The sequence below is a fragment of the Podarcis pityusensis genome, assembly GCF_964106645.2.
Source record: "Podarcis pityusensis genome assembly, chromosome: 6".
NCBI lineage: Eukaryota > Metazoa > Chordata > Lepidosauria > Squamata > Lacertidae > Podarcis > Podarcis pityusensis.
This window is the reverse complement of record NC_138030.1, coordinates 20839502-20866810: the sequence shown is the minus strand read 5'-3', so window position 1 is coordinate 20866810 and position 27309 is coordinate 20839502. Positions and strand designations below refer to the sequence as shown.

Genomic DNA, 27309 nt, shown 5'->3' with positions numbered 1-27309 from the left:
ATTTACTGAGAACAACCACCTTGAATTCACCACCTCTGACATGTTTTACAAGATAAACAACCCTAACTTAATCATATCATACTCTGTTCTCAAGGTCCTTTTGTGTCTTGCCTGTTGGACAACTTGCTGCAAAAACTTTTCAGCTCAAAAAAGGTTCCTTTCCTTATTTTCACAGCAACTTGAAAATAGCTGTAACACTAGAGATACTCTATCAATATTAATTCAATTCTAGAAACAGTTACATAGCTAAATGTGTCTTTTTTCTTTTTGCTGCAATAGGTTAGTAATAGTTATGACCACTAGGTGACACCTGAGGCACTTCAGTTAAAAGTTGCTTGGACCTGCTCCAACTTAGATGCTGCAGGCTTAGTATGTACTGCAGGATGCACCTCTAAATAACTGCTTGCCTAACTGTTATGGATATTTTTCATTTTGTAGAACCTGAGGACATGGACAAGATTCTTTGAAGGCTAGGGCCTACCACATACAATTTATTAAGATTGCCAGATAAAAACTAGCCAAGTAGGTCAGAAGAGTGGTAAACGTCTTTCTTGCATGGTCCAATATGGTATTAAGGAAGTGGTAGTAAAACTTTTCTTGGAAAAAACTGTCATTGATCATTTCTAGCCAGTCGCCAACATTCCATTCCTGGTTAAGCTGACTGAGCATGTGATGACTTATCAACTCCAGGTTTTCCTGGATGAGGTAGATTTTCTACATCCATTCAGTGGCTTCTGATAGAATCAGACACGGTATCCATTTGCATAGCCTGGCCAGGATGGGACTTGGGGACATTTTTTTAATAGTGGCTCCAGTCTTTCCTGGAGGGTCTGTTCCAGAACACAATGCTGAAAATTACTGCTTGCAATTAGGCTATAGTAACTCAGAGTGTTCCATCTTGTCACCTAAGCTTTTCAACATCTGCACAAAATCACTGGGCGAGGCTGTTTGGAGATTTAAATGTTGTACCATCAGCATGCTAGTAACAAGACAGCTTTTTCTCTCCTTTCCATTCTCTCTGGCATGTTATTGTCATTATTTGTTCTGCTCTTTCATTATATTTTATTCCACTTCTTTAATGTATTTAGTTCTAAAATATATGATAGTTTTACTCATGTTTTTGTACCAGTTGTTGGCAGCTGCCTTAGGCATGATCCATAGAAAAGTAAGATAGAAATATTTAATACATAAATAGTCCTAACTACATTGCTGTTTGAGAGAGACTTCCCATTACAAATCCTACTTCAACACTATGGGTAACACGTTAAGATTACCATACCCAAATTGCTACTGCTGCTGTTCCCACTTACAGTATTAATTTTTACATTGATAAGTGTGCCAACAAATAGTATTAGTATTATCACCAACTATATGCCAATACCAAAAATGTTACACTCTCCTGATTTACTCCCATAGAAATAGAGAAGGAACACATGTATCAGAAATAGCAAAAGAGACATTTGGTTATGTTCTCTCTCAGCAGCTTCATGATAGGAAGACTTAGTTTCAGTTCTTACTGTATAAAAAACTAGAATACTAAAAATGACAAATGTGGTACCGATGGTTTAGAATGACTTTGCAGTTGCTTCAAAACAACAATAGCACTGCTGTTATTTAAGCAAGATTAGTGCTTTGTAGAATACTGCAAAAATTCAAACGTAGATCTTTCTTTTTTACTGTAAAATGTATGAAGAATTTTACAGTATTTTCCAAGAATGCTTTGTTCACTTTTTGTTGTGGTTGCTTAGCCTACCAGAAATAATCACTGCTTACTTATACTTCATCTAAAAGTGCTTTAGTGGTTGTAGTTACATTATGAATACTACAATCACAAGAAGATGGTTATTGCAATCATACAAATATAGCAACCACATACTCATTGTCTTCAATTGCCACCTCAAAAATTTGGGCAGTGCCACATGATGCCCTAATTATTTTCTATTAATAGAAGACAGACTAGGAGATGAGTATGTAGAAAATAGGAAATCTCCATCAGGAGATACCATTTTTCAACAAATGCTACAGCATCAGAGAAACTAATACCACAGCTGAACATGGAGTTTCTCCAAGGCATGGAGAAACTGTTTAACACAGTAAGCATCCAATGATTAGCCGGTTAGGATTAAGCTGTAATAGATATTCTCTATGTATTCTGAGAACTTTGGTTGAAATAAACAAATAAATGCATAAATATTACATTTGCTTAAGTATACCTGGGATTTGACTCATTTACTTGAAATCATTATTACTAGGAAAAAGTTGCTTTTAGTGTGCTTACATAGTTATCAATAATTTAGAGCATGATAATGTAGAAAAAATTCCTAGTTTTCCTGGAACTATTTAGCAATCTAAATATCAGCATTCTAAAATTATCTCTTGGATATTCTCTTGCTATATTTATTTACTAAGTAGCATTAGTTGTTAGTGGTGCATTTGTTGTTTCATTTTAGCAATACAGATACAAAAGTAGCAACTGGAGTAGCAATGTAGAAGGTATTTTGCCATCACAGACAAAACACTTTCTGAGTAGGATATTTCAGCAAATGAATGATCAGCAGCACTTTAGCACTCCAGCATTGTATTTCTCTCAAAACATACAGCTCCAGAAGTTCCCAGCCCTGTCCAGTTTACTTGAAAAAGAGCTAAGTAGCCTGCTGGCAAGGCACCCATGAAGGCCGTTGCCATTAGGGCTGGCAGAAGCACACTTTGGGAGACACTGTCATTTAATGTGTTATAACGAGCGCAACAAGCAGAGTGGGGCAAATGGTAGACAGAGCAATATAACACCCCCTCCTCATGATAGCCTGTTCCACTGAAATTGCTAATTGCTGCTCTGCCCTAAGTCCATCTCCAGAGTTCTTGAACAACAGCCACATGAGGCTGTTTTCATCCCCTTCAGTTACTTGGGTCTCTCCAAGTTAAAGCCAGCAGAACACCCAGCAAGCAGCAAGTAAGTGGTGCTTAGCATAAGAGTCCTAGAACCATAGAATCTTAGAGTTGGAAGGAACCCAAGGGTCATCTAGTCCAGTGTTTCCCAAACTTGGGTCTCCAGCTGCTTTTGGACTACAATTCCCATCATCCCTGACCACTGGTCTTGCTAGCAAGGGATGATGGGAGTTGTAGTCAAAAAACAGCTGGAGACCCAAGTTTGGGAAACCCTGATCTAGTCCAACCCCCTGCATCGCAGGAATCTCAGCTAAAGCACCCATGACAGATGGCCATCCAATCTCTGCTTAAAAACCTCCAAGGAAGGAGAGTCCACCACCTCTAGTGGGAGTCTGTTCCACTGCCAAACATCTTTTACTGTCAGAAAGGTTTTTCGAATGTTTAGTCGGAACCTCCTTTCTTGCAACTTGAAGCCATTGTTTTGAGTCCTACCCTCAGAGCAGGAGAAAACAAGCTTGTTCCCTCTTCCATGTGACATCCCTTAAGGTATTTGAAGTTGGCTATCACATCTTCTCTCAGTCTCCTCTTTTCCACACTAAACATACCCAGCTCCTTCAAGCACTCATCATAAGGTTTAGTTTCCAGATCCCTGATCATTTTGGTTGCCCCTTCTCTGCACACATGGAGCCCAGAAGTGGACACAGTATTCCAGGTGAGGTCTGACCAAGGCAGAATAGAGTGGTACTATTATTTCCCTTGAACTGCACCTATATTTTTGTTAAGTGTGGGAACTGAGAAGAGAGGAGCAGGACTGGCTACCAGAGCCAAAGCGATGGAGAAACACCGGTTGGCCATGTCTGGAAGTAAGATGCTGAACTAGATAAGCTTTCGCCTTGATTCAGTAGACCTCTTCATAAGTTATGTGAATTCATTATTTTAAATAAAGAAAGAATAAACTATTCCCTTTGTTTAGGTTGGTCAAACCCTGGAAGTACAGGGGGCGGGGTGTCTATTCAATATAAGGGTCAAGAAAATTTGACTGACATTAGAGTCTGTTTAACCAGAATTCTGTTTACTTACAAAAATAGCACTCATTTAGACTTCACTTCTTAGTTTCAGATAAATCTTGGCTGCTGTAGAAACTAGAAATAAAACAGTAATCTCCATCTTCAGTAGACCCTACAGCCAATGCAGAACTATTACCATAAGTACAGATACTGGACCAAGGAAAAAGTAGAGCACCTAGTAATCTCCAATGGTTTCATATAAAACACTGCATCAAATCCACGACTTCTATTACCTGCTCTTTATTATTACTGTTCAATAAGCCAGGTTTCTTTTTCTTTTTAATAGGGCTTGATGATGCATCCTCCGGGGAGTGGCCATTGGAAGAGTGTGGAGGACTTGGAAACTTCCTTTTTTGTGCTGTACGTTCAGCAGAGCCAGGATCTATAACAAAAATTATACCAACATTAAGCACCCCTAGCATACCACTAATGTACTAGCACTTTTTAGTATTTCAATGAACAGGACATAATAATACAGGTAATAATGCAGTAAAGAGACAGAATGCCAGGAAGGCTCTCTGTGGACTCTCAGAACTACTTTTTCTTGTACAGTATTGTGAACAATTCCACCAATTTCCACTTGCCACCAATTTAAAAGAAATTTATTTAAGATATAGCCAGCAAGTATCAAATACTACATGCAAGTAATTTCTAAATGTATAATCTAGCTCTCCACTTACTCAGCTACATGGCTATCACCACCAAGCCAAGAGGAATCAGCCTATACAAGAAAGTATGAAACTGAGGCCAAGCAGGCAAATATTACACACCTTGGAAAGTTCCAGAATGATTATTACCTAACATCACGCTTGGTCATTGGTCTTGTGAAATGGTTATACAGAACCTAAACAATACTGCTGGGCACAACTGTGAAAAGTCAACAGCTTAAGAACAGTAAATGCTGAGAGGATGATGTGATTTAATTCTACTGATTAAGCATAATTAGAAAGTGTTCCAGAAGGGTTCCAAAGCATGCCTTTGGAAAATAAATTTATTTTAATATTGCATACTATATAAATACCCAGAGAAAAACACACCAAGTAGAAATTCAGTTTGGAATGTAGCTACCCAAATTTTTAATCTTCACATGACAATTTCCCTACCACTGTATTACTTATTTGTGGGTCATTCCACGCCAAATCACCTGATGCCATGTGCTCTCACAACTCAGATTTTCTTCAAAAAAAATTTTATATGTAGATACCTATGAGATAGCCTCAAATTATTTTTTAAAGATTTTTTGGTCCAAAATTGGGCGCAGGATAATTTTTTGAAGATTTCTATTTTCACGTGATTTAGGCCAATGAAATTTCTCCTGTTTTGCTTATTTTTCAACCGATTGGGCTTATTTTGGTATCACACATTCATAAGAATAGTTGAAATTGTACCCTCTTATGTTACAATGTCATCTGATATATTTTTAAAATTAAGTTTTATTGATTATTGAATAAAAACAAAACACTTCTGCAATGATATGGTCAAAGCTATTTTGTTTCCCATACATGTAATATGGTCAATGATGCTGTTTTGACCACTGTATGCAACAAGACCTTTCTGAATCAGCAAGAAAAAAAATGTATTTATGTATGTGCTGTACTTTTTTAAAAATTAGCATGAAAATTAACATTCTTTGGGTTTGAGGTATTTGACAGCATACAAAATGTACTGTCGGGTGACAGGGTTACAAAATGTACTTTCTATGGTAGAATTATTATTTTTTATGTCACTTCACATTTGTATTCAAATATGTCCTAGAAAGTTGTGTGTTATCAAATGTAATCAAAGTTCCTATAATCACCCACTAAGAGCAACCACAGCACAAATATATTGGATCAAAAGCAAAACATGATGAGCATGAAAGTTGCCTTATACCAAATCATATCATAGGCCCACCTCGCTTGGTGTTTTGAATACCAGGATTTACTAATCAATTTCAACCAATGGACACATTTTGAATTTTGAGAAACTGCTATGGGCACTATCATAAAATGGTGGCCATGGGGGCATGGCATAACACAAAATTAAAGTACAGCTGTTGTTGTACTCCCCATTGTCCCCTGGACAAGCTCATGCTTGCCTTAGGAAGTCACCTATGTCCTGTTGGTCCCAATTGTGGAGTTCACACACTATTGATTCGCTTCCCACACACTGATGTTATTGCAGTCTAAAACAGAGAGCACTCCCCAGTACCAAGAAAAAACATACAAGGTGGCAACACCACACTCTAGTGCACGCATGAGAATAGAGTCATTGCTCCTTGCACCCAGATTATCTAGCTCAGAACCAGCCAAGGCAAATCTCCTTGACAGTATAATATAGCTCTATGTTGACTAACTATATAACTGCAAGGAAACAGCAAAATATCTGAATCCACTATGGAAATGAGGTTATAACAACCAGATTCAAAAAACTAGTATACTGTGACTGTGCACTGTGGCAATGTTCACAGTCAGCCTTTGTGATGATGGCAGGACTAGCTACGTTATTTTTAGAGAAATATCTCACTTCCACATCCTTCCTGATGTGCAAAAAGGAACATTCTCAGTTCTCCACTCAAGCCACTTGTAAATATATTGACATTTTTGCCTTTCCAGTTTAGGAGCCTGAAAAACTGAGGTACAGCAAAGTCAAGAACACAAGAAAAAAATAGTCTTGTTGAAGATCCCTTGGCAGAACTGCTAAAATAAAGTTCAGCTTGCCAACACAGCTTGGAGCTAATTACATTATATTAGTAACAGTCACTTTCCCATTAAAATCCTACCAAATTATGTATCCTAATTCAATTGTTTAGTAAGGGAGAACATTTTCCACACCCTCATAATTATGCCCTCTTAAATATTTCTTATTTACATTATACTCTACTCAATCAACAGACTTTAGGTAGCTTACAGTGTCAATAAAAATATTAAAAAGCCATTAAACCAACCCATATTGTGTTCACAGTCAAAAATCATAGAACACAAACACCAAATTCATCACTACAAAAGCTGTCTAAAGGAGAAAAGGACTATGAATACTTCCAAGTGACAATACAAACTCAATGGTCATGTTTGCATGTAATGCATTGCTAAACCATAGTTCATGATCTGTGGATGAGCCTTAAACTCCAGCAAAATGCTGAGCATGCAAGCTCCTGTCTCCTTTTCCTCCAGCATGGCTGGGAATATGACATCAGCTAAGTTTAGTTTTACAGAACCCCAGTTTACTGTTATATTTGAACCAAGGATCATGGTCTAAAACAAAACATAAGCATATAAGAGCCTGATGGATCAGGTCAATGGCACATCCAGTCTAGCATCCTGTTTTCCCAGTGGTCAACCAGATGTTTGTGGGAAACCTGCAAGCTGGATTCCAGCACAAGAGCACTCTCCCCTCCAGCAACTTGTTTTCAAGAGCATTGGTTCCTTCAACTGTGGAGGTAGAGCATAGGCATCATGGCTAGAAGCCAATGATAGTCCTCTGCTCCATGAATTTGTCCAAAACTCTTTTAAAGCCATCTAGGTTGGTGGCCATCACTGCCTCCTGTGGGAGTGAGTTCCATAATCTAACTGTGTGAATAAATATTTCATTTTATCTGTTCTGAATCTTCCAACATTGAGTTTCATTGGGTGTCCATGAGTTCTAGTGTTATTGGGGGGGGGGGGGAGTTCTCTATCCACTTTCTCCATACATAATTTTATAAATTTCTCTCTCTTACCTTTTCTCTAAACTAAACAGTCTCAAATGCTGCAACCTTTTCTCATAAGGATTCTGTAACACTGGAAAGAGGATAGGGAAAGGGGGAGCATGCAAGCCCAATGCTTTGCACATGCAGACTCGTTCATGTAGCACTAAACTGTTACACCATGATTTACTGTTATGTGTGAAAATAATGCTTCTGAATACCAGTTTGTCCTGAACACACCCAAACAAAGAGAACAAATGACTGGTAGTTAAATTCTGTAATGACAAAACCACACATTTAAAGTGGGACCACGCCCCCACCGTGTGCTTAAGTATCCTCATATTATGGAGTGTGGACAAGTAACAGTCACTTCTCCTACACAGGGAAGTTGCTGCTGCATTTGCCTCTTCCATCTGCTCCAGGTCCCAGGAAACAGTGGGGTAGTGGATGGCGGGAATCTGATCAGCGTGTCCCTTGCCTTAACAGTCTCTTCCTCCACTTCCCACACAGTCCCCCAGAGGCTACTGCGCTCCTCCTCAGCAGGTCAGTCCTGGAAGCACGCCTCCACATGGCCTGCTCCACCCGTCTCTGATCCCTCTCGGCCTCTCCTCTGTAAAGGTGGCAGTAGCAGCAGCTCAGTGGCCACTCAGTACAAGGGAGAGGCTCCTGTTGTTCCTGTCCTACCACACAGTTCTCCTGGGCCTCCAGGTTCTATCAGGCCACCAGCTGGGTCTGTCTCCATCCCAGGATGAGAGGCGCCCAGGGAGACACATTTCTCCACGAACTCTCCAGTTCCCTCACTCCCATTGGGCTCATCTCTGCCTGCAGCAACAGCTGCAACAACGGCTTTGGAGGCGCAAGGACCAGCCAGACGCTCCCGCTGGTATTGTATTTTTCCTAGCAGCTTGCCGATCCTGTGGCGGTTGCCATCTTGCCTTGCCAGAAGTCCAGATGCAATTGATTTTCACCCAACAGTGTCAGCCCACTTGCAGATTTGTCTTCTGCTCATGGAATGGGACTTCCCTTTCCTCTTATTTGTGCTTCAGCCACAAACCCTCTCCCCACCCATGATGACAGCAAACAACAACACCTGGACATTTTGCCAAATTTTAAAAATCCACCTGGACAGAAATGTTAAGTCTAAAAAAGCTGGTGTGTCTGGGGAAAAATGGACATATGGCAGCCCACCTTTCAGAAGAGGGTCCGTGCTTTTTTACCCAAAATAATTACTGAAATGACAAAAATAAAATGCAACTTTATGTAGTGTCACAACTTATTTATAAACAGCCATCATTCATGATCTTGGATTCCAGCAAAATATTTTGCATGAAGGAAAATGTAAACAGTCCCATAGGTTTCCAATATTATATTTTGTTACATGAAAAATGAATAACTGAGGAGAAAAAAATATGAGAGAATTCAATGTATACTTTGCACATACTTTGTTGTGGCCTATAATTAGAGATTTGCTACTTTGGAACTATTTAAATTGAGAGGAGATGGGAACTCATTTAATTTTCACATTATCAAAGGCATAACTGAGCTGTGTTGACATGACATGATGTACTAACCAAGAATGAGCAGCAAAGTCTCCAGTTCAAATCTTACCTCATCAATAAATTCATAAGGTAGTAGACGAGCCACTGTATATCTTAGTTACAGCACCCACAACTGATAACAAAAATAATAATTCTGGCTTGCCTTTCGGAGTTGTTGTGAAAATCATATCCTCTCAATATGTAAAGCACTTTGAACAACAAGGAAAAGTGCTAAATAGATGCTTATTGATGCAAGTATAATGTCCAAATTTGCCAAAAGAAAAGGCTTTAGGTGCCCCTTTCCCCAATTATTTGCAATACAGTGTAACAACAGTAAGTGCTCCACAGTGCAACTAGCAAAACTAAAATTGCATTTCTTTGCACAAAGGGTGAACAAGTCACAGAAAGAGCAAGACTAAAAAGGGATTAATACTGCAGTCTACTTCCTCCATTCCAAGTCATGGAGCCATACTCTCCAATGCTAGAAAGGAGAAACGGAGAGTGTGAGTCTGGCTGGCTATGACTTGGTATAACTAAGAGGGCTCCCAAATGGAAGTCTTCTCCCCAATATCCCACAGAGAGGCACAGAAGAACTGTTATATTAGGTGTATTAGTATATACCACCACCAGAGTATATAGTGCTTAAGGGAATAATGTGTGCCCTAAGGAACTCATACACAATCTAAATTTAGATCGTGGGGGGCAGGGGTGGGGACAACAAGGGATGAATGGGGGCAAATGCAGGTAGAAACCTATAGGTATTCTTGGAGGTAGTTATACCTAAGAGGCAGCAAGGGAGACTGGGTAGAGCTTTTACAAGAAAGAGAGACTTTAAGGCAACTCAGTATGGTAGAGCTGGAGAAGTGATGGTCATTGACAGAAATATTGGGTTATGAAAACAAAGCTTTGTGACGGGAGCTTTAAAAAAGCAAGTACTTTGTACTGGATGTAGAAGGGAAAGGGAATGCCAGCATAAGAATTTGAGAAAAGTTGTCACATGGCCTGAACACTGAGAAAGATGAATGATTTTGCCAGATTTGTGTTAGATAAGATGAAAAACAACTCAATGTGAGTCATAGCAGAATATGAACAGAGCATAACACAGAGCTTTAGCTGAGCAGAAGGTTTGGGAGAAAGAACATGGTGGCAATATAATGAATATGGGAAACAACGATAAAACTACAGTATTTAAAGAGTGGATGGTGACCTTTTAATGATGTTCATTCACTGAGATACAGGACAAAATAAGATTAATGACCTAATAATAAATATTAAGTGTTTGGGCAGGAACCAAAAGAATGGCATTTGTAAAATAGTTATGCCACAGTACTCATAGGAGCAGGCGCATAGGTCAAATCAATGTCAAAGGTTCCAAGTCACCAGATGAAGCAACGTTTGCCAGTATTCACCTTATGCTCTGAGGAACAGAAACACTGTTTTAACTCACCTTTAGATCGAGTGGAGATATCCATCCCTTCCACCACCTCCTGCTCTGCCTTTATTTCTTCTTCAGCCAAGCTAAGAAAGGAAAGAGATACTTAAGATTATTATTTTCACACTGTAGTTTACATATTGCGGCCTTAAAGAGGAAGGGAAACTGACTAGCAGCCTGATTCTCACTTCCATGTGCTACTGCAGTGGATGGGTAGGGTGGCAACAGTGGAGTTAATACTCTCATCCAAATTTCAACACTAGAGTACACACCAACTTCATAAGGATCTCTGGTATGCTATCACCTACACATACCAAGGGTACTGAGCAATGGGGACAGGAAAGAGGAGGGGTCAAAATAGTTCTGAGCTTGGCTAAGATCCTGAATCCACCTTTGCAAGAAATAATTTATGTTACCTATCAAGAATTGACAGTTCTGAGTAGTAGTAATGTCAACTCCTATAAGAAATGTTGAATACAAAGATGTATTAGGTACATTTCAGAAGTATTGATACAATAAATTACATTGGTGTTTGATTTGGGCACTTTGGAAGAAATATGGTATATAAATCCAATAAATAAATAAATACAATGTTCAGGCTAAGAAAGATGGTAGAAAGCAGAGAAGGTAAGAGTTGTATGGGTTTCTATTGCAATTCTGTAAATGACAAATATACAGAGATAATATTCAAGGCACTATGGTGACTGCATTTCTTAGAGCCTAGTCTGGAAATTTGTTTTCTAAAATACCATTGCAGCACCACATTAAATATATTTTTTAAATCTGAAACAAAATGAGAATAAATGAGTTGCCCACAGAAAACAAATTGCCATGGTGAACCCTAACCCTGAGACACAGAATGAAGTTTAGTGAAAATGGACACATTTTTCATGGAAACTATTTGTGATTTTTTTAAAAAAGTAATTTATAGCATAATTAAAACCATTAGCGCTTACTGGCCATTAGTTATTAAGATCATGTAGTAACAAAAAAGCTTTCTTAAGGTGTGGTCTAACTCTCACTTCTTTCAGGCAGCCTGGGACCACTCCTTCTTTTAGAGAGGGACTAATATACAGTGGTGCCTCGCAAGATGAAATTAATCCGTTCCGCGAGTCTCTTCGTCTTGCGAAGCACGGCTATTAGCGGCTTAGCGGCTATTAGCGGCTATTAACGGCTTAGCAGCTTTAAGAAAAAGGAAACAAACTCGCAAGAACTCGCAAGACGTTTCGTCTTGCGAAGCAAGCCCATAGGGAAATTCGTCTTGCGGAACGACTCAAAAAACGGAAAAGTCGTTCGTCTAGCGAGTTTTTCGTCTTGCGAGGCTTTCGTCTTGCGGGGCACCACTGTATCTCCTTGGTCAGCTAGCAGTCCTCTCCCCGTCATATGTTATCAACCACAAGGGTCAAGGGCCAAGAACACAAACGGTCAACCACTCCCATCCACATCCTTGAACCTTATCAATTGAAACAAATTTTCCAACAACTGACCTGATAGCACAAGGTACCCCTTACTACTGATCCACTACAATAGTAGAGTCTAGGTCCCCATGAATACAAGCAATTTTATTCTCAAAAGCCTTGCAAAAAGTCAGTGCAGACGACTATGTGTCCTACCACTTCCTTTCAGCCACTATGTAAAAGCTCCATACTGTACTACTCTATAAAGCTCCACTGAATATGACACCAAGGGTGCAATGGAGGCAGAGAAGCAACTCTTCCTTGATGCTTTCCACCACAAAGCAGGCTCAACAGGGAATTTCCTAAGTGCGAGCAGTTTCTGAGCTCTGGGCACAATACTGCACCTAAGATTTCAGATAAAAACTGCAGAGTGGAAGGAAAGGAGGACCTTTTTCTGTCTCCCCACTCCTGGCTACTCTCTGAAGACTGGAGAAGAGACCCCTCTTAAGAATATTAGGAGGGTAATCAGGGAAAAGATTAGACCATGTGAAAAATGAATATTTTAGCTGTAGTTCATTCATTTTCAGCTTTGTGATGTTCTTATAAACAAGTGTGTCTAGACATTTTGTTTTTGTGCCCATAACCTAGGTTTAGGGTGCCATTTAGCTCCTAGCTTTCATATCTCAGTTTCTAACACTATACGAGCATGCACTTGAGTTCAATTATATTGTTTGGAGACTTTCTCCAGTTGCATTCTAGCTGTTTTCCAACTGGTATCACTGCCTTCTGCTTCGTGGTATACCACAGTGCCACCCCAGGCTTGGCTAAGTGGAAGAGAATACTCAGGAGCAATCATGTCATCTGCCTGGATCATTTCTATATCCGTCAGAGTGACCAGATCTTTGATATGGTTGCAAGACCTTGTCATCTGGAGAAGACCCCAGAGCCAACAGGAAACTAATAGGATACATTAGGGCAGACCATTCTAACAGAGGGGGAAAGTTGCTGTTAATCTGAACCTCAACAGGTGAGCTGATCATGCCAAGGAAATGGTATCAAAAGTGATCACCTTCAGATCACTCTCTTCCTACCCCACCAAGAAAATCAGGTCTGGTGTGTGATCAGCTAAGTGTGTTGGGTTAAAGACAGGTTGGGACAACCCTGTGAAGTCTTGAGCTGCCCCAGAAACAGCAGCCTCAGCATGGATGTTAAAATACCCCAGGACTGAAAGCCTGGAGAATCTCCACACTACATCCCAGATGCTCAGGCGGGGAGACTGTCGGGAGCAAGGTGGGTGTTATACAAACACAATCCCTAATCTGTCCTGTTCATCCAATGCCAGGCACACCAGGAACTCAGAAATAGAAACTAGAAAGAGAAGTATCAATTTATACGGACAACTTCCTCAAGCCTTAGATCTGCTCTGGTGATGAACTAAAAACCCTGGCAGACACAACTTGGAAAAACCACCCCTTCCCTGCTTTCCAGGCTTACAAGTCCAGTTTGTCTCCATAGCTGAGGGGAAACATGGGAGTTTATTCTTACTGCAATATGCTTCAGTCAAAAAGCAGGAAATTGTCTTATGGCTCTCCAAATGTCTGAGACTCATTGGAGCTGCCAACACCTGTGAAACCTGCCCAGGTGCCACCAACCTGAATAATACGGAATATAAAGGATTAGATGGCAGAGGTTCAAATAGGACACAGCAGGAATACTTAAGGTCATGAAATAACAAGAATTCAAGGCCCTGCATTCTGTTTCTAAAAACAGTTGGCCATATGTCTCTGGGAAGCTCACAAAAGGCAATCATCCATGGCTTCATAATTCATGCCTTATTAGCCCAGTGTGTTAAATGACATTAAGCCAGAGCTCCCAGTTTCAAGCAAAATGGGTAACTCTGACTTAATGGATTTCCACATTGAACCTAGTGCACAGTGGGAAGAAGAGGGGTGAGAGAAGCCTTTGCACCCATGGCTTTGTAAACCATGTAAACCATGCCTAAAGACAAATGCCTAAAGGTGGCCACTGAAGGCATGATGGCAATAGTCATTCTGTCTTTGATCACCTCTTGCACTTAGTAATCAATATATACCACATATGAACTGGAAGTTCCCATTTTTAACTATCATGTCTAATGGCTATCAAATCTGTCCTGTAGAAATTGTCTAATATTTTAATGATGGTGCCCTAGGGAGAACATTCCATAAAGGAGCAGCTACTAAAAAGGTTAATTCTTGTGTTGCCACTCTATGGGCCTCCTGTGGAGGTGGCACATGAAGAAGGGTCTCAGATGACAATTGCAGGGTCTGGGTTGGTTTATATGGAGACAGCTGGTCCTTGAGGTCCTGAGCTACACAACATTCTATAGGTCAAAACCAGCAATTTGAAATTGGCCCAGAAACTAATTGGAAGCCAGAGCAGACAGACCAAGATTAGTGTTATATGCTCAGACCATACATATTGTCCTGGTGAGCATCCAGGAAGCTGAATTCTATACTACCTGCAGTTTCCAAACGATCTTCAAAGGCAGCCCCAAGTGCAATAGATTGAAGTAATTAACCTAGAGATTACCAGAGTGTAGAAAACAGAAACTAGGCTCTTCGTGTCCACATTGGAGCATATTGGAGCTCCACATTGGTGGGCCACTCCACGCCACCAAAGTCACTTAAGCCTCAAGCAACAGTGATGGAACCAGAAGTATCCCCAAGCTATGTGACTGCTCCTTTAGAGAGAGTGTAACCCCATCCAGAGCTGGCAATTTCACATCCATCTGGTATAAGGAACTACGCAAATGCTATATTTTATTTATTTATTGAATTTATATACCGCCCTATGCCTGGAGGTCTCAGGGCAGTTCATCCTCTTTAGCCTTCCTTACAACTAACACTGTGTCTTTATTATTCCATTTGCTATTGTCTATACCAGGCATAGGCAAACTCGTCTCTCCAGATGTTTTGGGACTATAAATCTCATCATCCCTGACCACTGGTCCTGTTAGCTAGGGATGATGGGAGTTGTAGTCTCAAAACATCTGGAGGGCTGAGTTTGCCTATGCCTGGTCTACACCAGCTCCAGCTCTAGAAGAGCCAACATGACAAGGAGAACACAGTAACAGCATACAGAGCTTGCTTTGGGAATCTTTGCCGGTTGCTTGGTATCCAGAATAACTTGGTAGTCATTGTTAAACTTGAGAACTTGGTTCTTTATCCATGACTAGATCATTTATGCATAGCTTAAATTATACAAATTCCATAACAATTCTTGGGGAAGCCCACTATGCCCTTCTGCTCCTTGTTTTTAAGCAACTAATGATCTGTAAGGTAAAGGTAAAGGGACCCCTGACCATTAGGTCCAGTCGTGGCTGACTCTGGGGTTGCGGCGCTCATCTCACTTTATTGGCTGAGGGAGCCAACGTACAGCTTCCAGGTCATGTGGCCAGCATGACTAAGCCACTTCTGGTGAACCAGAGCAGCGCACGGAAACGCCGTTTATCTTACCGCCGGAGTGGTAACTATTTATCTGCTTGCACTTTGACGTGCTTTCGAACTGCTAGGTTGGCAGGAGCAGGGACCGAGCAATGGGAGCTCACTCCGTCGCGGGGATTCGAACCGCCGACCTTCTGATCGGCAAGTCCTAGGCTCTGTGGTTTAACCCACAGCGCCACCCGCGTACAATGCCCTAATTCATTCTTTAGGAGTCAACTGTCAAAAATCTTTTTCGAAGTATTTAGAATACTCTGAGCTAATTTCTATCTACATATTTGCAGATAAGATAATGTTCTCTTTGCAGGCATGACAGAAATAGATACAATAAATTACTTCTGCCTCTTCTCTGCTGCTCTTCCAAATGCCCCACAGTTCTGAAATTTCTAAATTTTCTAAAATTGTGCAAGACAACAGTTAACACATTTTAGTGGTAATTAATTACATCGAAAACAGAATACTTTTTTGTAAATAGATTAAGGATAGGACCATAGATTTGACTTCACATCTCTGTTATATACACTACTCTATCAGAATCCCAAGATCAGCGAAACATTATACAGATATATGTTTACCAATTGTCACAATGGTTTTGCATTATGGGGCTAGAATAACCCTGCATTTTCTGGCAGCTATAAACACACACTCGTTCCACTTATCAACTGGGGTTATAGCGGTGAAATTTTGTACATAGAGAATAACCTTCCATTTTAATTTTAATCACACTATATGCAATTTAAGGAACGTTCCAAACCCAAGGTTCGCTGGGATGGCTAAGTGAGGATCCAGAGGATCTACAGCTCAACCAGGCCATGTCGGCATATGCCCCACATTCTGGTTTAGCCAGAGATACACTGGCATAACTCCCTCAAACTGACTATGCTGGCTGAACTGAGACTGGTATATCTTCCATGAGCATAAGCCCTTTAAAATGGGTGTTTTGGGGTGGGGTGGGCAGAATCTTAACACCGTTGCACTTGGTCACAAGAGCTGGTGACCGCGCCAAACCTATAACATCAAAAGGGGTGGCATACTGGTGTAAGTCAAATTCTATTTTTGTTTTCCCACTGCCAGTCTCAGGCCAGCTCAGCTGGCAGTAGCCCTGCTCTTGAACAGAGTTAGGAATGGGGTAATTTACATAGTTTTAACTTAAGACAGTGCAAATTATGCTGGGTTCTTGAAGTCAGGATTTTTGTGATACTCTTCTGAATTATAGCAGCTTTCCAAGTCCTAAATACCGGGGGGGGGGGGCATAACTTCATAGTGGAGAACACACTGTGCATGGAAAAGGTCCCAAATTCAATCACTTGCCTCTCCAGGTAGAGCTGGCAAAGACTTTGACACCCTGGAGAATCACTGCCAGTCAGTGCAGACAATACTGAGCTAAATGGACCAATGAACTGGACAGACCAATGATCTGCTTCTGTACACTGCAGCTTCTTATGTTTCTATTTAAAAAAATAAAGGTTCTAGCCTTTAATTCTCCATAAGAATTGTTTGCAGGCTGTTTAAATACAATATCTCATTCATCTCACCAGCAGTTTAAATAAAAGATTTAAAGAGACAATCTCAAAAGAAAACATTTCCCAAACAGCTATGATTCAGTACTTTTGCAATGCTTTTCTTTTCCCTATACTCCTTTCTATTCTTTTGCTTTTTAAAAAATGGAAGTGCACTTTGACATCAAATGAAATGTAACCAGAAAGAAAATATTAAAGATAATGTTAAAGAAAACCAGTAAAAAACTGAGGGGTAAATATACAACATCTTTCCTACCACATTCACCAACAATTCATTCAGCTCATTTTAGTAATCTGATATTTCTTGCCTTTTACTGTGCATTTAAGAATATACTAGTCTAGAGCTGTGTACCACAAATAGTATTGAAGTTTCTACCACCACAAATATATATATTCTGTGAGGGAATTCTTTTCTTAGAAAAAGACACTGAAGAGAGCACTTCTGTGAGGAAATCTTTGCCAACAACATAACTGACTAAAATTTATATTAACTACAGCATTTATCAGGTTCAGTAACACACACTCAATTAAGTCTCAAATGTTAAAACAAAACTAAGTTGTTCTTCATATACTTTTTAACTTGCATGACAGAGATGATTTGCAAATGGAAGCTCTCCCCCTCCTTTATTTTTACAGGGAAGCTGGGAGATGGGAAGTAAAAAGGAGGGTTATAAATGAGCACAAACATACCCTATGGGTTTGCAGCATATCTATCTTTATCACAACTAAAAAAAGAATCATATTTCCAATTTGCCTCCATAAGGTATTATAGGTTTTTTTTATTTATACAAATAAGATATATCCTTCAGAGAGTATCATTTCATTACACCCTGAATAATAAAAATATGAATGTAGAAACATCTGCATATTCCCTTATCCTAGGTTAACTATAGACAGCAATCAAAAGTTGTAGATGAACTGCTGCACCTTGACATTTAAACCAGGAAATCTGATATGGAAATCTACCTAGAAGATATTGCCCACATATATAATAGTATCAGTTATGGAAATTACTGTATTTAAGTTAATCTCAAGCACTATACATTTCTGGAAGCTATTTCATTTAAATGAAAAACAATGTTTTAACATCATAAACATTTAAATTCATTTTTAGCTTCAAAGTAATAATTGCTGCTCTCAGATTGTGAGCAGCAATCATAAAATAAAATGTCCAGAAATTGCATTTAATAAGAAATTGGACAAAGTATTTTGCATGCCATTACTGAATAAATAGCATCTGTGTATAAGCACTCACCTATAACAGTCTCTTACTCATCGGTAGCTATGCTATTTATGCAGGGATTCTTAAAATGGCGTCTGGCAGCACTGCATTGCCTCATTCCTATACTGAAAGCTAAAATGGTAGCAATTTATTCAATAACTATGTCCCTTGTTTAAACAGCAGTACTGTATTCAAAGCAATCATCTCGGTAGCAGAAAAAATGGTAAAAGATGACACAGTGATATCTGACAACCTAATGTGTAACTAAAATTCAGAAGACAGGGAGCTCTATGAAGTCACAGGTTACTAAGGAAATCCTTCCATTTTAGATGCTGGCTTCAGTCTGCATGTGCAAGCACTGAAAATGTTTCTCCAGCTACCCTGCAAAAAGCCTAATGTGTATTAAATTTAAATAATACTGACAACACGTACAAGACAAATTAAGCAGTTTAAATCCAGATGCATACATACATTTTAAATGTGCTTTTTCCTTAAAAGCATGAGAAAGTGGTAATAATGTTCACATATTAAGGATCTTGCAAGCAACTGTTTAATTAAGACTTATATGGCATAATAGGTTTCTTATAATACTAACAGCTCAATCCCATGGAGAAGTTGACATGCCTAAGCCAACTCTGGCTGAACACCTCCAAAATATGGAAACATAACTGAGTATATTCCTTTGTGCACAACCAACACTCGATTAGTGCTGTGAATATTACCTCAGGATAAAGGTTTCTTTTTATCATATTTTGAATCACTCAACGTCATGGGCTCTGACAATAAATTGTTATCACTGAAGGGGAAAAACATGTCTGATTGTAGCAAAATATGTTAAACTCAGTAACAGATTCTGTGGGGGGGAGTACATTGGGCCCTGGTTTCTAACAACAGGTTTTGAAAGTCCAATCTTAAGGCCTAGTGCACCTATTTTGTGGTGCTATGTAGAGAATTTGGTACAAGCACAGCTCCCAGAATGCCAAGATGCCATCTGGGGCTCTTTAAGTTGATACTCTTGGCTCAACAGAATCTAGGGCATAGCTGGCACTGAGACTTATCACTCTAGAGCGGATGACTACAAAGTAGCACCTGTCTTAGAGGGGATTGAATTTCTTTTATTTCTTGCCAGGTATAAAACAAACATGGCTGCTTTTCTGAACGAGGGAGGGGGGAGAGTGGCCATTATACAGAGAAGCTCATGTACATGGATGTCATATTTACAAATGTATTGGAAAACCTAGGGGCTGTTTTGCATATGGTTCTTCCAATGTCAGCAAAGCAGCTGCTGAAGGAAGGGGGGGGGAGAGAAGCATTCCTTTTTGGACACTTTACATAAGGAACCCTTTCCTTTCCCTGCAATGTCAAATGCTATCAATAAGCTTACCCACTTCCATTTAGCTCAAAACTAAAATAGTACTGCTACTCAGAATGAAAGGCATGTGGTCTTTTTAAAGCTAATGTTTTTATTTTATTTTCTAAACCAGAACGCTTTGTTTTTCAGTTCTGATCTCTGCAGAGTCAATTACAAAAGTAACCGAATGATGTCTAAATAATAGTGGTGAATTATATTCATACTGGCCAAGCTAAAAAAATATGTAGCTGCTAAAAATAAATAAATTGGAATTATAATACTTCCTTATTGCCAAAACTATTGTTTTCTATCAGAAGACCAAATCACAGTTATGTTGCTTCATACAAACTACAGTCAACAACAAAACTTTCAAGATTCAGTACTGCCTGGGCAAAACGATTTAAGTATTCATCTACCCACCCTCTGTTGTTTAAAGACAAAAACATCACCTGGCTCAAAAAGGGTGGGATGGGTTGGCACACCGTGCTTCTAAGGATATGGCATCCATAAAAGTGACTGTTATACTTTGCAAAAACATTTCTTTTTAATTGGAATTCCTCAGTTTGGCTGAATTTGCTTTACTTTGATGGAACAAAGATGGGAGAAATTTCCAGAAGGCCTCTCTTAGCCTTGCTACAGTATTTGCCAATCTTTAACCTATCCTCTGTTTCTATTGGCTCAGGCTCTCGAAAGAACAGCATGATTGGTCTGATCTGGAAACAACACTGCTGTCTCTCCTTGCCTCAGACATCTTGCTGCAATGCAGACATTTATATTTTGTGAACTATGAAAGAATTAGCATTTGAACATTTAAAAGGGTGAACTTCAGGGGACTTGTGATGCTGTGTTTCATTATGTGCACAAGGGTAGTCCATGCAAATATGCCTCCCCCTGTCAACAATACCTCTGAAGGTGCAGATTTGAGACACATCCTTCTTCAACAAAACCTAGGGGAGCCATTTTAATTCAAGCTCATTTTCTCCAGCTTCTTCATAAGATCATATTGTGTAATGTTAAGATTCCACACCCAGCTGCTAACGTGTAATAAAGTGCTGCAAGAAAAATACATCTGAGCACAGTTTTGACAACCATTGGAACTAAACATTTAAGGTATATTGGTAATAAATTCTAAAATAGCATAAAAGCCCGATAATAAATGTCAGCTTCTTTAGAAATGGGGGGAGGGGAAGAGAATAATCTGAATTAGGTATTCTTAATGGTACATACTTTGGAGCTTTTCAACAAGCGATAGAGCTTAAGGACAAAAATCACAGTAAAAGGGATACTAGATAGCAGTTTATAATCATCATGAGGCCCCTGAACAAATGGTGACAAGGCATTCTTTCAGAAGATACATTTGTATAATATTGTGAATTGCACTGTTACAAAACTATGCACAAACTGAACACACAGCAGAGTGTAATGCTGTGAGAAAATGTTAAATGAAAAGCTGCTTGTTGAGACATGCATACAAAATGTCTCAGTTCCAGATTATTTTAAAAGCACAAGATACTCAAAAGTGGTTCTAAAACCAAATTTCATGCTGGATGATATATCATAGGATAACAAAAGCATAGAGTTACTGAAGGATAGCCTTATAACAATGTAGTAAATTACTTTGCTGAGAACTAGCACATTCATCACACTTCAAAAGCCTGAGGAAAGTCTGAATTGAGCTTTAACCTGCAAATGCATTAATTAAGGGGGTCTAGGAACAAAGAGTAAGCAGAATTTTGTTTTCAGAGGAAAACAGGAAGTATACATTTCATGTGTGGCAGAACATTGTGAAAAGCACTCTGTTTGAATGAACAGAATTTTGAGAATACAACAATATTTATTTTTACTGAACTAGCTAGCCACAAAAATTCACTGGCTGGATTAATTTTGCCCTGTTAAAAGCAAAAGATTGAGAACTGTTTAAAATTATCAAAGAATAGTATACAAGTTTACTTACCAAGTGTTCAAGCAACCATCTCATTTCCCCCAGTAAATAGGATACAAGAAGCTGGCAGATTTGGGATTTGACCAAAAGGAAATTTTTGAAATAATTACGTAGCATCATGCCAAAAACCAGAAAAGCCCGAAAAGGAGGGAAAAAAATGAACATGTAATGCTCTCATGAACCACACATGATTTTATATCTCTCCACCTCTGAGAACTGTGCCTGATTTTTTACAGATGAGAAAAGCACAGTTAAAAAGTCAAATCGTTTTATCTGTACTAAATAAAAGGTAGATAATAGTTAAAAATTGAATTGTCTTTAAATAGGTAAGACACTGGAAGAGATGCATAGCTATGCCTGGTGGATTCAGACCTAGACCTTAACTATTTCTAAAACCTACAATAAGAAAGTCATTTTTAAAGAGACAGCTTGTAAGCTATATATTCTCATCCAGAAAAATGCACACACTGCTTCTAAGGATCCTGTTAAAAAAGAGAGAGTTAAATATCCATTTTAAGTTAAGGCAAAACTGCACAAAAAACATGATGCAATAGCAATCCACCAGTTAGGCCCAGTATCTTCAATCTACCATTAGCACTATTTACTGCAGTCTAGGCTGCTAAAAATCCCATATTTTATCAGGGATAACTTAGCATAGCTCTTCTTTTCACTGTTTGAAAAGGTAAACTTGCCTGTTCTGCTGTCTGCCATTATCCCTGCTTGTCTCCCTGTAGGGCAGTTAAATGCATCTGCTCCCTAGCTTCCATTTTCTCTTCAGCAGGCATGTGACACAACAGACAATAGTGCAGGCAAACTGCTCAGACACAGAAAGCTGCTTTGGAAGAACAGTATCTTGACAAACTCTAAAAACCACCATCCCCTTGTGAAGAAGTATGTATGCAAACGTTTTGCCAGTCTGTAAAATAAAGCTATGGCTAATGGCTACTAAATCATGTGACCCAAGAAAGCAAATTTAAACATTTTCAACTTAATAAAGTGCTGTGGGGTGAGTTTTGCGCGACAAATCACAGAGAATCACACTGTTAAACCACAACTCATAGGTTTTAGAGGAAAAAAATGTAAAAAAGTAAAGCTTACCTCTGTGGATGCATTGTTAACACAGTGTTATGTCAATACTTATAAAACATGGAGGACAGGCTCTCAGTACTCAGACAGAAAGGGCTTGGCACTTCAGCTTGATGATCTGTCTTCCTAATAAAAGCTAATCCTGGATTGGCTACTTTGGAAAATCTGAATGTAAAGCTTCAGGGGATTGGCTGAAACACTTCCTGAGCTATTATCTTTGTGCAGCTCTGGCAAGCAGGAGCCATCCTGTGCACAGAGAAGACAGGCTAAACTAGGCCTGTTTCAGCAAAAGAAACTTAAAAAAAGAGCCACACACATACAAACTCCTTGCAGAAAGCAGATTTTCAAGAAGAATAAAGTGAACACTAAGTGCTAGTCTAAATAAAGAATTTCTCAAACCACATCTGTTGCTTCTGCTTGAGGTTTTCTAAACATGGAGGTTTCCCCAGGTCACAAAAGCTGTTTTTGCTACAGAGAAACAGCGATTCTGAATAACACTGTGAAAAGCACAGTACATAAAGGAAGGAAAATGTTTTGAAGCATAACACACAGACACAGATACAGTCAGATACATAAACATATAATAAAGGATCAAGGTTAGTGCTGTAGTTCAGCTATTATATAACATCTACACAGCTCAAAAAGCAAATATGATTCTCTCTCCCACACACACACACATACACACAGGATTGCTGTGAGCTGTAAGAACCCACATTCTGGATTTTTACCCAACATACGTTGCAGTGCCTAACAAAAGTTGGATTATTAACCAGGATCCTGATTTCCTAATCACTTACAAAGTCCCTTTCCTAATTAAATATAAAGGATGCAGAAAATAGCTACGTTTTTCAGTAGTATGCTGCATGCTGTTTTCACAAACTGCCCTTCCCTCATCCCTAAGGCCTTCTAAAGTTGTCAGTTAAACAAAAATCTCGCTTGCCTATTAGTCTGCTGCAGCTGCAGCTTCCTGTCCATTAACCCTATCACATTCGGCTCTTTTTAAGATGCAGGCCTTGTGAAGAGTTGAGTTTCAGTGTGTGGAAAAATACCAGAGCTGCTTTCAGAGCAGGGAGGAACAATGGGAGTGCAGTCTGAATTTAGAAACATTTCTTGTACAGCCCTAATTTAAACTAGGTCTCTAAAAATGGGAAGCAATTTTAAAAGGTTGTTTTAAAAGATAATTTATTTACAGTGCAATCCTGAATGTAACTACTCATAAGTAGTTGTTGTTTATCAATGGTACAGGTAAGTATACACAGGACACTGTAGCCAAAACTGGACAGCCTGATTTGGGGCCAGTTCTTAAGCACTTCACTTCTATGTGTGTGAAAAAGACACACACCTAGGCTTCATTCTTTTCCAAAACAGCCAGTATTTCAGTTTTGCTACCATAGGCCTTAAAATATGCTGTTGTGCTGAGGGAAAGGTAATAGTTCTAGATGAAACATTTCAAAGAACAGGTTTTCACACAGGTTCTCCAGTAAATGCTTACGTTTATGCTGACCTTTTTCTGTATCACAGTTAAAACAGTTAAGAAAACAAAAAGCCCCAGTTGCACCTACAAATTACCATGCAAAGAAATGTGTATACGAAAAGAGAAAGGAATATTAGCAACCTTGTATATGAACAGACCAAAATAAGGAAGTGTGAGTTTGCTGAAAGCAATTAGTAAAGAGAATAAAGAGTTCTGAGTATAAACCTCAAATAATATATCGAAAAGCCATGGGAGCTGGGATCCGATAAGCAAAGGTGGGTAGGTACACAAGCAAGCAACAGCATTCTGTGGCCGCAAAATAGAAAGGCTAGCAACCAAATTAAATCTATTTCTTAACTGCCCCAAGTAATGTAAGTAATGTAATCAAAGTTAAGACCAAGGGATGAACGGACACGGACGGACACACACACACACACACACACATACACACACACCCCTTTTGATTGTGGATTTTCACATGTGCATAATCCAAGGCAAAGAAATAATCCTAGGCTCTCTTGCCTCATGCTGTGGCCATGCTTTTCTAAGATAACCATCATCTTTACACTTCACAGGAAAACTCAGTGCTTATGCCCCTAAGAAGATGTATGTCCTTCACCAAGGCTGTTTTTCAGGCTATACCAGCAAATTATGTTTAATACTGATTTGATATACAAAATTCTAGTTTCTGCGAGGCAGAAGCTTTTTGCCTTTCAAAACCTAATCACTGTTTTTCAGGATGGTGAGCAGCAAAACTCAGAATGTACCTTCACAGTTTTTGTCCATTTTCAAAATGCAGCAGGAACTGAACAATATAATAAAGGGGAAATATATATGCCACTTAACCATCTTCAGTGGAAACTAAGATAGGCAATTTCTGAGCAATTTTGCTAACCCAAGCAAAATGCCAAAGTGTTTAAGGGCAGTAAAATGTCCCCCAGTGAAGCCATATGTATTGTGTTAGAAGGGCACATTATCTGCTTCCCTGTGTCATTCATATATGACATTTTTAAACCACAATTGCCTGGAACCAAAAGGCCCCCGAATGCCAAAAATCTACAGATTTCATTGAATCTTTTTGTTTGTGAAATCTTTTGTGAACATTAAAAAAAAAAAAATTTAATGTTTGTGGCTAAAACTTGGGGACATTGTTTACTACTCTGTAGGTGACAATGTATTAGAAATAGGTCTACATATGTGCAAATTCAACAATGAGAAGTAAAGTAAGCCTACAGCTTATGTGGGGGTTATGTTCCAGGGATTGTGTCTAAAGTCAAAATTCCATATAGTCAAAACACACTAGGTTCAATGGTGGGTGGGATTGCTAAAGTCATTTTTCCTGGAACCCCGCCTCCTTTTTAACCCCCTTTTTTGCCAAGTTAAATGTGCACAAGTTAAATGTGCGTAAATTGTGGGCTTGCTGTACACCAGTTGGGGTGGAATTTTTAACCCCATTTTAGAAGCAAGAGGGAGCTGGAAATAGCAAATCTACTAGGTTTTCTACTATCTGAGAGCAGAATACTCCTGGAAGGCTGTGTCCTGTTCTGGGCTCCACAATTTAAGGAGGGTGTCGATACGCTGAAACGTGGGGGGGGGGGGGGAGGGCAACCAATCTAATAAAGGGTCTGGAAACCAGGTCTTATGAGGAACAGTTGACGGAGCTGGGTATTTTTAGCCTGGAAAAGAGGAGACAGGAGATATGAAAGCCATGTAACTTAGGGGCTGTCACATGGAAGATGGAGCAAGCTTGTTTTCTCATGCTCTCGAGAGTAGGACTCAAATCAATGGCTTCAAGTTACAAGGAGGAAGATTTCAGGAAGAACTTTCTGACAGTAAGATCTGTTTGACAGTGGAACGGACTCCCTTGGGAGATTGTAGACTCTCCCACTTTGGATGTTTTAAAGCAGAGACTGGATGGCCATCTGTCTTGGATGCTTTGGTTGATATCCCTACATTGCATGGGGTTGGACTGGATGACCCTTGGATCCCTTCCAACACTGCAATTTTATGATTCTATGCATGTTTATATCCAGGAGTCTCAGAGACAGTTTTTATAATTTTAGGATACCCAACGTGGTGCCCTTCAGAGGTTCCTGGACCCCAACTTTCATTAATCCTAGCTAGTAGGAACCATGATTAGTCTAGCAACATCTGGAGGGCACCTTGTTGGCAACTCCTGATAAAAGTAAAGAAACCTGTGTTTCTAATCTAAATGCAAAGGAATGGGCGGTGACAACCCACACATGATCAAATTCATTCCCTACAGGAGAAAGAAGGAATCACCAGATAGTACTGCTAATCTATGGGATATTATTCAGTATTTGAAACTACTGAATAATAAAAGACCACACACTTAATCTGAATTCTTTATTATTATTCTGGTAATTCTTTGTATCCAGTGGTTTTATAGATCAAACGATAATCCAATAGGAGTTTATTTCAGATAGTTTGTGGGAGTCATAAAGCCACGGCAAAGGCTTGTAATATTGCAGGGTGCCCCCTGACCTCGGCTGACCAGCACTCTGAGCTTTACAATGTATTGGAATGTATTGACCTTAAATGGAGTTGTGTTTCCTCTGGGCAGTGATGACCTTATATGGTTTGTGGGTGGGTTAAAGCCATGACCAGATGTAGGTAATGTGAGACATTGGCAAACGGCCATGCGGCTGGAGAGAGACAAAGGATAATAAAAAAGCTACGGGAGGAGAGAGAAGTTCGAAAGGAGCTGCTCATACCATCCTGAAAATATTGCTGGCTCTCTGTGTCTTTATTTTATGCTAAACTGCGCCATTTGTAACGGCTGGCTCCGACAAGTGGTGCCCCGTGTGAGGCAACTTAAAGAAAACAGTTTGAGGCAGACTAAGAGGATTTTAAAAGAAAACCGTGTGAGGCTGAATAAAAGAATACGTCTGAGGCTTTTAAAAGAAAACCGTGTGAGGTTTTTCGATCCAAGCAAAGGATATCATCGGCTCACCACGCCCGGCAAGGGTTGCAAGCGCTAATCATCTTAAAAAGATCCCGGTGAGTTCGATCTCTTTTTTCTATCTTGATTTTAGAAAAATGGGCAGCTCTTTGTCTACTCCCCAACAGAAATTTTTTAAAGACTTAAAATTTCTCCTCTCCTCCAACAAATTGGAAGTTCCGGAGGGTGATTTGATACAGCTCATTCTGGCCATCGAAGAGCATTCCCCCTGGTTTCCTGCAGATGGGACTTGGGAATTAAAACTTTGGGACAAGATTGGTGCACA

General features: G+C 39.5%; 1 protein-coding gene across 14 annotated transcripts in view; it reads right to left on the bottom strand.

Moving 5' to 3' along the window:
- ZMYND8 (zinc finger MYND-type containing 8) overlaps window positions 1-27309 on the bottom strand; it is an 84230-nt gene that overhangs the window by 34425 nt on the left and 22496 nt on the right. For 5 of the 14 annotated variants that reach the window (XM_081011031.1, XM_081011032.1, XM_081011037.1 and 2 more), the window contains 2 exons: window positions 10603-10673; window positions 4187-4335 (listed from right to left, as the gene is read on the bottom strand). In XM_081011031.1, coding sequence (XP_080867157.1) covers window positions 4187-4335; window positions 10603-10673 — 220 coding nt within the window. Of the gene's footprint in view, window positions 1-4186; window positions 4336-10602; window positions 10674-18241; window positions 18486-21513; window positions 22174-22193; window positions 22396-22599; window positions 23242-27309 lie in introns of those variants that run through there. The other 9 variants (XM_081011034.1, XM_081011035.1, XM_081011030.1 and 6 more) reach the window with 7 other exon arrangements.